General features: G+C 47.7%; 1 protein-coding gene across 14 annotated transcripts in view; it reads left to right on the top strand.

The window, feature by feature from the left end:
- CACNA1D (calcium voltage-gated channel subunit alpha1 D) overlaps positions 1-12615 on the top strand; it is a 296472-nt gene that overhangs the window by 132433 nt on the left and 151424 nt on the right. For all 14 annotated transcript variants that reach the window (XM_013052920.2, XM_045078797.1, XM_013052914.2 and 11 more), the window contains exon 4: positions 8672-8811. In XM_013052920.2, coding sequence (XP_012908374.1) covers positions 8672-8811 — 140 coding nt within the window. The remainder of the gene's footprint in view (positions 1-8671; positions 8812-12615) is intronic.

The following is a 12615-nucleotide window of genomic DNA, read 5'->3' as shown; positions in this document are numbered from 1 at the left end:
TTTGACGAGCCCCACGTAGGTCGTATATGCTTCTTGCCATCCCCCTTGACTTGAGTTGTCAGAACGGGTTGTATAGGCTTGACGTGGTTTGGAAAGGAAGCGAACCTCTGTATCTCCAAGTGGGAGAAGGCGAACAATTCTGGCCTGGGCCATGGAGCTGCTGGCAGGACTCCCTGATGTGGCTAGACAAGGTCTTGGCCCCTGGAGGCTTCGCAGGAAAAGCAGGTCTCTGCTTTTCCTTCTTTGTGGTGGATGCATCATGGTGTTACGGAGGCTCCGTTCTCTGCTCAGGATGGTGAGAGAGTCTGCAGAATTAAATGCAGTGGTTCTCGCCCTCAAGGTACCCACGATCTGCAAATAAGACGAGACAACGCATCAATGGTTATCCTCCCCAACCACACCGGGAGCCCAAAGCAGGGCCATGCCCTGCCCTTCTCTGTTCTCTTTCATGGCCTCATACAAAGTTGGTGCTCAAGAGCAAATGAAACTCCCTGGCCTTCCCTGAAATGGTGACACAGGACTGAGATCAACAGAAGTGCTCTGGGTCATGGAGAAGACCTCAGGTTCTAATGACTATGACCTGTGTGCACGGTGTTATGGGACAGATGGACGGGAGCCGAGGAGGACGAACGGAGGAGGAAGAGGAAGGGGATGAGGCAGGTTGGGGGCCCTCACCCTGTGGGGTAACGGGTATCAGCTGGTTGTTGGTAGGTAGACCACAGACAGATTGTAGAGGTTCTCAGGGATGCCACGTAGAGGAACTGTGACTCAGTCACATATGTTGACACAGTCGTGTGTACTTTTAAAGAAGCTTCTGCAAATGCTTTGGACACAGAAGTTGCCCCATCCCCTCACCTTCCATTTCCACACAGATGATCCCCCGTACTTGACTTTGGCCTTGATTGTCATCTGCTGTGGGTTAAAGATTTTTATACATACCTCTGCCAGGCTGCTTTAGGACACCAAGCTATCTTAGTTGTCTTTCACTCTGCAGTGCTCAGGACTGTGCCTGGTATGGCCCAGGTACTCCAAGAATATTGTTGAATTGAATTGAAACAGAGAGCTTGAACTGCCACTCACAATGGGCAGAGGCTTGGCACTGGAGCTGGGTGAGGAGACCCATGGCCGCCAGCTGTAGAACGTACCCGCTACCAGGGGGATTCACAGTTTGGGTCCCAGTGTGGGCAGGATGGGAAGCAAGACAAGTCCGAGGCATTGAGTTTTCAAGAAAGAATGTGTGGGGTATGGGAAACCAGTTGGAATGGAAGATAGCAACAGAGAATGGATGGGATTGAAGGAGTCTATTTGGAAGGCTGAATTTAGATGAATTCCCAGAGGCTACGACCTGCAAGGATCATGGGTCCTATATATAGAGAACCATCGCTGAGCCTGTGGGTCAGTGAGAATCGTCAGAGGAGTTGAATCTTTTGAGAAATGAGCTGCTTAAGTTTCTCTTAGATGTTTTAGCTTTTAGGGAAGCAGAGTGATCCTGTAGGATCACTGTGTAGTTAGCTAGGACATTTTTGTTTAGAATTGACCAAAAACCCAACCCAAACTTGCTCAATGAATTGGTTTTTATAACTGAAAAGCCCAAGGCAGGGGGAAGCATTTTGGCTGCAGGTTCAGCTGGATTCAGGGGCTCTTACAAAGGCATCGAAGCTAGATGCTTGCCTCTGAGTGTCTCTTCCTTCCTGTTTGTCTCTCTCCGCACACTTCGGCTCGGCTTTTGTTTGGTGTTGGTTCTTCATTCTGTGTCTTCCTGGTAACTCCATGCTTAGCGCCTCTCCGAGCAAAGTCCAGCCAATGACAGAATTTCTTGCCTAGTTGCCAAAGTGAAAGTCCCAGGTACAGCTCTCACTGGACCTGGTTGGCGGGTGTGGGTCCCCTGCCTGTCCCTGAACCAGTAACATGGGCTCCATGCCGACACCTGTAGCCCCGGGATGCACAGCAGAAAAGGAACCACTTTTAGAGGAGGGACAGGGTGTTGCTGCTACCCTGGGAGGTTTCTAGGTGGCAAGAACCATGCTTAGCCGAGTGTGGTGGCAGAGCAGCAGCTACCTCTGCTCTGCCCATGAGCCAGGAAGCCGCATCCAGAGAGAGGGCCCTGTTCAGCCTCCTCCACCCCGGTGTGATGCTGCTGTCCTCCCACAAACAAGAAGCTGGTCTCTGTGAGGGGCCAGCCAGGTCACCTGCTGGCTTCTTCCATTTGTCCTCGCTGGGCAGGGGTCGCTAGGCTGTCATAAGATCTTCAGAAAGTTCTAGAGCCCTTCTCCCCACCACCCCCTGCTCAGGAGTACAGCCCCCAGGAGCTAGGAGACCTGCCTCGTATCTCTTCCCGTCCAGGTTAGGGGTGGGGAGGCTTTGACTGTGGCAGGTGAGGCAGTTTACAGAACTTGTTCCCGCCTTTCACTTCAGCTGATGGTCACCATACCCTGGCTGGGCAGAGCAGGGTCCTGTTCTCCGGACGAGGACGCTGAGAAGCCCAGGGGCAGATGACTCAACCAGGGTGACTCGACCATAGAGTCTGGAATTGGACTCAGGAGACACAAACGTCATCTAGAATTTGTACTTTTAGACCGAAGGTGAAGGAAAATGAAGACCAACTGTCTATTCTAGTCCGTTTCTTGGTGGAACTTCCCTGGAGGCCCGGGGAAGTACCAGCTTCCTTACTGCCTACAGAGGAGGACGTTATCTGTTTCCATCTCAGCAGCCCTGAGCCGAGGCCTGCCTGCCAGCAGCCGCTATCCAGCCACACACTCTCTATGTTCTGACGACACGTGTTCTGGCTTATAGAAACTGCTACCATAGCCCCACGGCGCCTGCTCTCACTTCCTGCCTTGTGCACAGCGGCTGGTGGAGGGGCCCTCAGCAAGCCTGGCCCCCCAATGTGCAGCAGGGACCTCGGGCGACCCAGCCCCTGGACAGCTCGGCCGCTGCTCTGGGCTGGCAGTCTTCCCTAGGGGGTCTCTGGGCCTCGTGGAACCTCTCTGTGAACCCGGGGTCTGGACTTTGCTCCCCAGGTGGGCAGGAATTGTAGTTTTACAACTGGAAGAGATCATCTGGTTCAGCCTGCTGGTTCTGCAGGTGAGAGACGGAGGCCAAGCCCCACAGCCCGCCACGGGAGGCCCTGCATCCTCCCGCCCCCGTCCTGTCCCTCACCCCCGTGAATGATCAGCCTTTGTGTGTGCCCCTCACTCTGACCGGAAGACCCTGTCCCACCTCTTTGGGGAGGGCCGCGGTTGCAGAGCAGAATAGCTTTTCCCTGGCATTTTGTCGCAGACCTTTTTCTTGGAACAGAGCAAAGCCAAGGGGACCCTGGTATCCTTGCTATGGACTGAACGCAGGCATCCCCTCCTCTCTTTCTCTCTCTCTTCCCCAAAACCCCTATGTTGAAATTCTAACCCCAGCCTCCAGTGTGATGATATTGGGAGGTGGGGCCTTTGCAGGGAGTAATTAGGTCCTGAGGGTGGAGAGCCCGTGACCAGGATCAGTGCCCTGAGAAGAAGAGGGAGAGAGAGACATCTCCTTCCACAGATACCCAGGAAGGAAAGGTCAGACGAGGACGCACGAGAGAGTCACCTGTCTGCGGGGTAGTGGGAGCGCTTTCACCAGGCACCAAACTAGCTGGCGCCTTGGTCTGGGACTTCCAGCCTCCGGGACCATGAGGGATCTCGGCTGGCTAAGCCCCCTGCCGCCCCCACCTCCCCGCCCCGGGTCTACGGCATTTCACTATGATAGCCTGAGCAGACTAAAACAATTACGGAACTTCTTAGCAGGAAGGAACAGTGAATAATGCTTGGTCGAAACCTCTCGTTTTGCTCATTTATTTACTCATTTGTAAATACCGAATGTTTTTTATGGCAAGCCTTGAGAATACTGGGAATCGTCTCTGATCTTATAGAAATTCCTTTCTTGGAGGGGACACACACTGAAGAGATAACTTGAAGGAATTTAGCATTTCCGTGGTGAATAGGACCACGGGGGTGGGCAGGGCATCGTGGGGTTTGACTGCGTGTCTGACAGCGGGCCCTCGTTTTGTCTGGGAGGCCGGCAAAGGTTTCTCTGAGAAAGTGTTATTTAACCCTGCGTCTTGAAGGACAAGAAGCGCTTAGTCTGATGAGCCCGTGGGGTGGGGGGAACTGTTCTAGAAAATGGGAACAGGACGCGGACCTGAAACCGCGGCTGAGCCTGGGGGGCGGCCCTGGGAGAAAAAACAGATCCTGTGGCCACAAGCCCCGGGTTGCTCCTGCTCCCCCAGGTTGCGCTTCTCCCAGCCGTGTGTCCCTTGTGTGCTTGCTCTGGAGAGGGCCGTTGACACACATGATGGGGGGGGCACCCTAGGTGGGGAAGCAGGGGGGCCCCTAAGTGGCGTGCCGGGCGCTTGTGGAAGAGAAGCAAGGAAGCTGGAAGAGGAGGTGAGGGCAGGAGGAGTGAGGACATGCCCCGTGGGCTCGGGTCAGGAAGGAAGGAAGGGCCAGCCGAGACGTTGAGATCCCTCGTCAGTTCAGTTCGGCAATGTGACCCTTTCTTCCAAGCTCGTTGCAGAAAGGGTTAACGACAACTTAGATACATAGCCTTGTTTTTGCTTTTTTGATGCCCATGCTAGGATCATAAAACCTCCTGTTTTTCTAGTCCCCTTTAAGTCTAGCTGTGTCTGTTACATTCCTTCCCTTTTTCCTGCATGCTTCCTGTCCAGTACCTTACGAATGCCCCAGGTGGGGGTTGGGGGCCGGGACTACAAAGACCGGAAGAGATGCTCCCTGCCCATAGGGAGCCTGGGGCCGTAGGGTGAGGCATGGTGGTGTCAGGAGGAGCAACACCACCAGGGTGGCAGCCTGGAGAGCCTTCCCGGAGATGGGGCGCTATGTGGGCGATGACCAAAGCAAGGAACTTTTCTTTGCTCATAAACCCTTGTAATCTTCTGACAGCAGGTTGAGACCTCTGGGAAGATCCAGGTCAGGCTTTCTGAGGAGGACCCTGGGATGGGTGACTGGCTGGCTGGCTGTTCACACCACAGTCCTAGAGAAAGGGCCCCTGAGAACCGGAGAGGAGAGAAACAGGTGTAATCGAGGGGTCCTGCTACCTCCCTCCCATTCCTAGTTGACAGTTCCAGTGTCTCCAGGTTCTCTTTGAGGTTAACAGGTAACAGAGGCTCTTCTCCATGGTGAATCTTCATTGTTCAAAGAAGCTCTCGGGTTTCTGAATTAGATGCGGAGCCTTTATTTCTGATGCCTTGAGGTCTCATGAGCAACTCTCATCCCTACATAAGGTGGTGCCTGGGTAAGAGGAATTTTAAAAAAATTTTTTTAAGAAGGAGATTTGACTGGTGCTGCCCACCCAGCATCTACGGCCAGTGAGAAGGATCCCTGCTGCTGGTCCGGTGAGGGCACGGGCCTGTGGTCCTGCCTGGCAAGTGTTGGGAGACTGAGGTGCAGGAATTATTTCATTTCTGTTTCTCCTGGGACTGTGAGCTTTTATGAAGCAGCCCTGCCCTCAGGATACCTTCTTTTGTGTCCAGTTCTGGAGGCTTCCTGCTTGCCTCTTCCTCAGCCATGCCCCCTTCCTGTGCGTTCTCCTGCATCTGAGGCACAGACCCTGTATCTTCTCTATGCAGCATCTCACTGGGTCTCTCCCGCTGGCTGTGCATTCCCACCTTGCCCAGGTAGGAACCGGACCTTCCTGGTGACTTCCTTTGCAAATGATGAACTCAACATTCCTTCCTCAAATGAACAATTCTTTTGTAAATAATTACCTCTCCAGCTGGTGATGGTTGTTTTGCAAATTTTTTTTTTTTTAAAAACATATTTGCTTACTGTGGAGGTATATTTGTTTTGCAGGAGTCCTTTTTAATGGCGGGATTTGGGGGCAAGACCAACACTGGCTTCTAGACAAACCGGTGTCTCTCTAGGCTGTCGTGGTTCAGTTGGTATCCCAGTAGAGGCTCTGTAATAAAGAATCCCATTAAAGCAAGGTTCTATTTCCTACAATCAATTCCATCAGGTAATGCACTAAGGATTTTTGGAAATAGAAACCCAGTTCTTTAAAAGGAGAGACCCATGGGGGACAAGAGAACGAGATATTAAAAAAAAAAACCCTAAACAATTTAGTTATACAAATGGCCCTTGTATTATTGTGGCAATATTACTTCCAAATAAAAGCCAAAGAGGAAAAACAAGCTGTGTTTGCTAGATGTACTCTCTGTTCCCTGCCTTGTTTTTCTGCTCTAAAGCATAGCACTATGTTGACGTAGGAATGTAACTGCTATGAATATTGATGGCAGCAAAAGCCTTTTTTCTCTGTCTGGCCTAGTAAATAAAGCAGAAAGGATAAAAAGGGAAAAGGAATTGTAAAATCAGCATGCTGTTTTTAGCTTATCTTGTTCCCCTAGAACTCCAAGTCTTAGGAGTATATCGACAACTGTACATTTGGTGGTCAGGGTCCAATTTGAGTGTAGTGGGTTGGTGTTTTCAGGGATTTTTGCTTCTGGTTCAAGGAACAGAGTTGTTCTCTCCTTTAAGCCCTCCAAGTTAGCGTCACCTCCTCAGTGAAGCCTTCCAGGATTCCTCCTCCCTAGCCAGAGGCAAAGTTCAAGTCCTTGTCCAGGCTCCCAGGGAATTTGGAGAGTAAATGAGGGAGTCCCAGGAGGTTTGCAGGCTCATGCATGCCCAGAGGGCACGGCTGTGGGGAGGAGAAGGGGCACGTATTCAAGGAAGGTCTTGGCAGCTCCCTGGGGTGGGGGTGGGGGGTGCGGTACCTGGGAGGAGCCAGGCTGAGGGCAGGGCCAGTTGGGAGGTCTGGGGAAAGCATGGGTGTGCAGGTTGGAGATGAGTGAGACCATATGGTTGAAGACACGCGGACTCTGTCTAACTCACACCACGAAAGTATTTATTAGACTCTGATGGTGTTCAAGGGTCAAAGGGAGCTCTGGAGGGCAGGAAGGGGGTGGTGGGGACCCGGGAGGGAGGAACCAATGACCTGGCTTTTCAGCAAGACCAAAGTGAGGCCAAGAATGGGGGCAAAGGCTGGGGGCCCAGGGGTGATTGGATGACTGCCCTTGTGGTCGAGAGTGAGGACGTGAGGGACACCCGGTGGCTCAGGTGGTTGAGTGTCTTCTGTCCACTCAGGTCATGATCCCTGGGTCCTGGGATCGAGACCTGAGTCGGGCTCCCTGCTCAGCGGGGAGCCTGCTTCCACCGCTGTGGCAGTAGACAGGGGGACAGTCAGGCCAGGTGATGGTAGGAGGGTGGCTGAGGCTATCTTGCAGTCGTCACGTAGCAAAGCAGAGTCCCAGTGGGGAAGGAGGGGACCAGTCCTCCAGCCTTCTCAGAGGGCTCGGGATGCAGCAACGGCCTCTCGACATTCTGTCGTGGGGCATTGGCAGTGTTCATGTTTGGAACAGACTAACCCTCCCCCCCCCCGACCCCCTAGACTAAATCTTTCGAGGGTAAGGAGGGCCGTGGAGCTTTTTCTAATCCTGGCTCCTGGTGTGGGGTCCGTCATATGGAGGAGATGCTCACTCAGTGTTTCCTGAGCCAAATTCATTTGACCTCTTGCACCAGGCATCTTTGTAAGTGAATTCCGTGACTTCCATCTTCCTAAGGTATTTGTAATTTTCCTCGGGTCCCACGGGGTAGAATTAATATTTGTGGAGGGCTTTATGGCCCACGTGGAAGAGTTTTAATTGCTGATGGTTTTTCATTGAGTTATTAAGTAGCCTCTTGCCAGGGAGTGCCTCTTATAAAATTAATTGCACACATCCCGGTGGGTCGGTATTTCTATTAAAGCCGAAGCTGCATAAAGAAAACCTTTACAAAAGAGGGAAGGAGTCAACGTTTTTAGACCTGCTGAGGGATGTGTTCTCCGGACCCACAAAGTCGCCCGAGTCGGAACGGGAAGGGTTGTAAGAGTCAGCGAGTCTCCAAGGTCTGGGCAGCCAGATGGGAGCGGCCGTGGGTGGAGGGGCGCTGGCAGGAGGGGAGGACACAGGTGGAGCCTGGGCTCCGAGGGAGGGTGTGTGGTGACCACTGACCACTCGATGGTGTCAGCTGGGGAAGACCGCATGTCAGTACTCAGACAGGAGGGTTCCCATCCTGAATTTGCTCCCCTTCTGTGCCGGTGAGAAGAATGAGGTCCAGAGGAGAGGAGGGACTTGCCGAGGTCACCTTGCTGCTCTGTGGCAACGAGGACCCTGACTTCGAAATCGGGCATAAACCCAAGAGGAAGAGAGAGGGTCACAGCAGCCGCATCTTCCTTTCTTCCAAAGGACATTCTGTTCAAAGCTGCTGTAGGAATCTTGTTGCCCCCTTGTGCTTTTTTGGGCCTGACTTGGCAATCTCAGGAGGAAAACATGCCACGTTTTGCAAATGTGTGCAAATAAAAAACATGCCCCTTCTGTCCCCGGCAGACTCATTGCACACGCATCAGGGCAGGTGGCAAAATGCAGTCGTGCAGCCTGGAATGAAAAGTGTTTTACACTTAGCGGCTTATGAGAAATTCAGTGTTAGAATTAAAACGCATTCCTGGCACAGGTGCTGTGTTAATGGTGCCATTTCTCATAATAAAACTTTGCTTGGAGAAAAATGCCTATATCTCAGAGATATTGATTCTAATTTCTGTTTCTTTTTCTTCTTCTCCCTCATCTCCCCCCCCCCCTTTTTGTTTCTCTTCACAGGAAAAAGTAGAATATGCCTTCCTGATTATTTTTACAGTCGAGACCTTTTTGAAGATTATAGCGTATGGATTATTGCTACATCCTAATGCTTATGTTAGGAATGGATGGAATTTACTGGATTTTGTTATAGTAATAGTAGGGTAAGTCCCTTTTGTTTTGGGGGAATGTTTGGAAGATCGGAGGCAGGGAATAATGGAAAGCCACAGTGTCTTAAGGGGACATCGTTGCTCAGCACTTGAGGCCAAAACTTTCAGGAGGGTTTTGAAGATGAGCAATGCTGCTATCAGTCTCTGGGTTCGAATCCCCTCATTGCTTTTACTTCCTTTCCAGTAACACGTGTAGAAGGAGGTTGAAGCTCCCAAGGTAAGAGGGGTCATTTTCCAGAGGACTTGGGTTTTCACAAATAGGCCAACCCTGCTGGTGGCTAGAGTCAAATGAGTAGAACTCTTAACACTTAGCACCTGGTAAATAAAAAACAAACAAACAAACAAAAAACCCAAACCAGTAAAATAGTAATAAACCCTTCAGAGCAGCAAGGTACTCTGCTATTTAACAGCCCTGAGCAAAGCTATTAATTTTTTTTGCTGACTTATGGGAAAAACTTTGGCATGCTACTGTCCCATTTTAAATAAAAAAGCAAGTGTCTGAATAATGTCAGGTATCTGGCATGAAATGAAATAAATCAGAAAATGCAGAGAAGCAGGCATTCTCCAGAAATTGTGTCACAGGAAGGAGAGACCAACAGTTGAGTTATAGAAGAGTGTTTCAAAAAACATAAAACAAAAAACAGTGGGCTGTGTTGTGTGATTCTGGTCCTGCCACACATGGAAATTTTGCCAGTGAGAGAAAAAGAATGAATCTGCATCAGAGGAATTTTGGGTCTTTGGACCAAAGACCCACATAAGGAAAGACGATCTATCCCTTTGCTGAGTCTTCGTTACCCAACTGTAAAGTGTGTTGCTCCTGAACTTGTATGTGGTCCTACAGAGAGAGGTTGTTAATCTCTTTGTGTTCATCTCCATAACTTTGGTCAACTTCCTTTTGAAGTTGAGCAACGTAATTTTTCTTACTTTTTAAAAATCATGTATCCTGTAGATTTTCATGGGAGACTAATATAGCTGGATGTTAGAGTGGGATCAATTTTGAACCTGCCCTTTCAAACCTAAGGAAATTCAAATGGGATCCAAAATGGCCCAGTGAAATAATTAGACTCAAGGGGGAAAAGTCCGCTTTTGTAAAAACCATCATAGGGCATGGCACCTAAGGCATTAGTGCAAAGGTAGTGCAGCTGAAATGAACAGGTAGTAGGTATGTACTATATCCTGTATTTGCTGACATCTAATATGGAATGGCAAGCAGGAGTCTTGCAGGTCTCTTGGTTCTGGAACAATCTTGATGTGCCTCTCCTGAGCCTAGACTTTGTGGTCAGCTACAGGATGGAGATGCTTAGCTCCATTTCTTTTGTCCTTACCCTACAATCACCTCAGCTTTCTACCTTGAGCTATTTTTCAGACTCTAGTAGAATGCAAAGACAGGGACCCAAACAGAGGGTGGTGGTCTCACTGCACTGAGAAGAATGAGACAAGAGTCTGGGAAGGCCAATGGGGGTTGAAATTTGACAGGCATGGGATAGGAGGGAGGGGGCGCTTGTCAGAGAAAGAGCTCCATAAATATGCCTTGGGGTCCTCTTGAACTTTGCCTGAAGAATAATCTATTCTTACAGGGGGTAATAATCCATGAGGCTAGTCAAATACTACTACTAGGAGAAAAGAAAAAGAGAGCTGGAGACTATTGGCTGAACAATAATTACAAGTCCCCTAGGTCTGAGAGATGTTTGAGTTATGACCAACCAGAATGGAAAGGCCTGGACTATCAGTAGAGACCCCAGAAGGGCCATTAGTAAGTAGTAGGGCTAAAGTAACTCTAGGGTAAGGGTTGGTAAACTATGGCCAATGGGCCAAATTTAGCCTGCCACAAATTTTTGTAAATAAAGTTGTACTGTAACATGGTCACATGCATTTGTTTACATAGTTGAGTAGTTGAGGTCCACAAAACATGAACTATTTACTATCTGTTTTGTCAACTCCTGCTAGAAAGTAAAGATCGTGTGAATCCCATGCTAACAATGTTTGAAAAGGAGCAAAGTGATATGAAAAGCAAACTGCCTGACAAAACAAACAAACAAAACAACTCAACACTTTTTAAAGGAATAAAACAAAATCCAGACACTTAACAAGTGTCCAGCATCCAGTCAAATCTTATAGCCATTAATTAAGACATATGGCCCATAAGTAGGAGGAAATTCCAGCTATAGAGACAGACCTAGAAATGACAGAGATGGTGGAATTAGTAGATAATTACTTTAAAAGACTTAAAAATAGCTATTTTGGGAAAATATGACCACAGTGAGAAAAGAAGGGACAATATAAGAAAGAACCACATGGGACTTTGAGAGTTGAAAAATTTTCCTGGACTGGCTTAATAGGAAATTAGACACAGCAGAAGAAAAAAAAAAATTAAGGAACTTGAAGACCTAGCAGTAACATAAAGAATAATGATGGAGAAACACTGAACACCACCTTGGTGATCGGCAAGGTAATATCAAGTAGCCTAACATACATATATTTGGGATTCCCAGAAGAGAGGGGATAAAGGGGAGTCAGAAAAAAATATTCGAAGAAATGACTCCATATTTTCTTAATGTGATGAGCAATACAGATTCACAGATTTAGAGCTCAACAAAGCTCAAGCAAAGTCAACATGGAGAAACCTACATCAAAATACACCATAATCATCATGAAATTGCTCAAAACCAAGGATAAAGAGAAAATCTGAAAAATAAGCAGAGAAAAAGACATTCCTGGACTTTTCATCAGCATTACAGAAGCCAGAAGACAGTAGAGAGAGATCTTTAAAGTGCTAGAGAAAATGTCAACCTAGAATTCTTACTTAGTGAAAATCGCTTTCATAATTGAAGTAAAAAGACTTTCTCAGACAAACCAAAGCTGAGGATTCACCTCCAGTAAACCTGTACCTCAACCAATGTTAAAAACATTTCTCCATACTGAAGGAAAATGAAAAAAAAAAAAAAAAAAAAAAAAAAAAGAATTCCAGGAAGGGTAAATGAATGGGTAAATATAAAAACATTTTTTCCCTCATTTTAAAATCTTCTTAAAAATAATTGATTATTTAAAGCCCAAGCCCAAGTAGTAACAATGTATTTTTCATAGCTTCTATGAATGTATAATATGTGACAATAATAGCACAAAGGACAAAAAGAAGGAAATAGCTATATACTATTGAAAAGAGCTTGTACAGCTGGTGGTAAATATGATAAAATATTATTTGAAAGTAGATGGTAATAAGTTAGATATGATGATGTAAACCCTAGAGCACAGGCCAGCAAATCTCAGCCCATAGACCAAATATGGTTTATTATCTTTTTTTATTTTTCACTTTGACAAAGTATTTTCCTGTCTGCTTGGGAAGATAATTTTATCAGAAACCAGTCACACTCACTCATGTTTGTGGCTATTTGGTGTTAGGATGTCACTGAATAGTTGTGACAGTGACCCTATGGCCTACAAGTCCTAAAATAGTTACTATCTGACAGTCCACAGAAGACTTTTGCTAATATTTGCCATAGAGGAGGCACTAGAAAAATAAAGAGGATAGTTAATAAGCCTGTGTTGGAGATTAAATAGAATTTTTAAATGCTCAGTAATTTTAAAAAGGGATGTAGAAAAAAGGAACAATGGACAGGGCAAAGAGAAAACAAACAGCAAGATAATAGATATAAGCCCACCTAAATCTTTATTAGAATAGGGAGTTTATCAGATTTTACACATTAAAAACCCAGACCCAACTCTATAGTAGCTACAAGAAACCTAACTTATAAAGACACAAAGAATTTGAAAGTAAAAAGGCAGGAAAAAATATATACC

The sequence above is a fragment of the Mustela putorius genome, unplaced genomic scaffold, assembly GCF_011764305.1.
Source record: "Mustela putorius furo isolate JIRA1106 unplaced genomic scaffold, ASM1176430v1.1 tig00000095_pilon_pilon_pilon, whole genome shotgun sequence".
NCBI classification, from domain to species: Eukaryota; Metazoa; Chordata; class Mammalia; order Carnivora; family Mustelidae; genus Mustela; species Mustela putorius.
The sequence above is the reverse complement of the archived record's forward strand: the minus strand, read 5'-3'. Positions and strand labels throughout refer to the sequence as shown.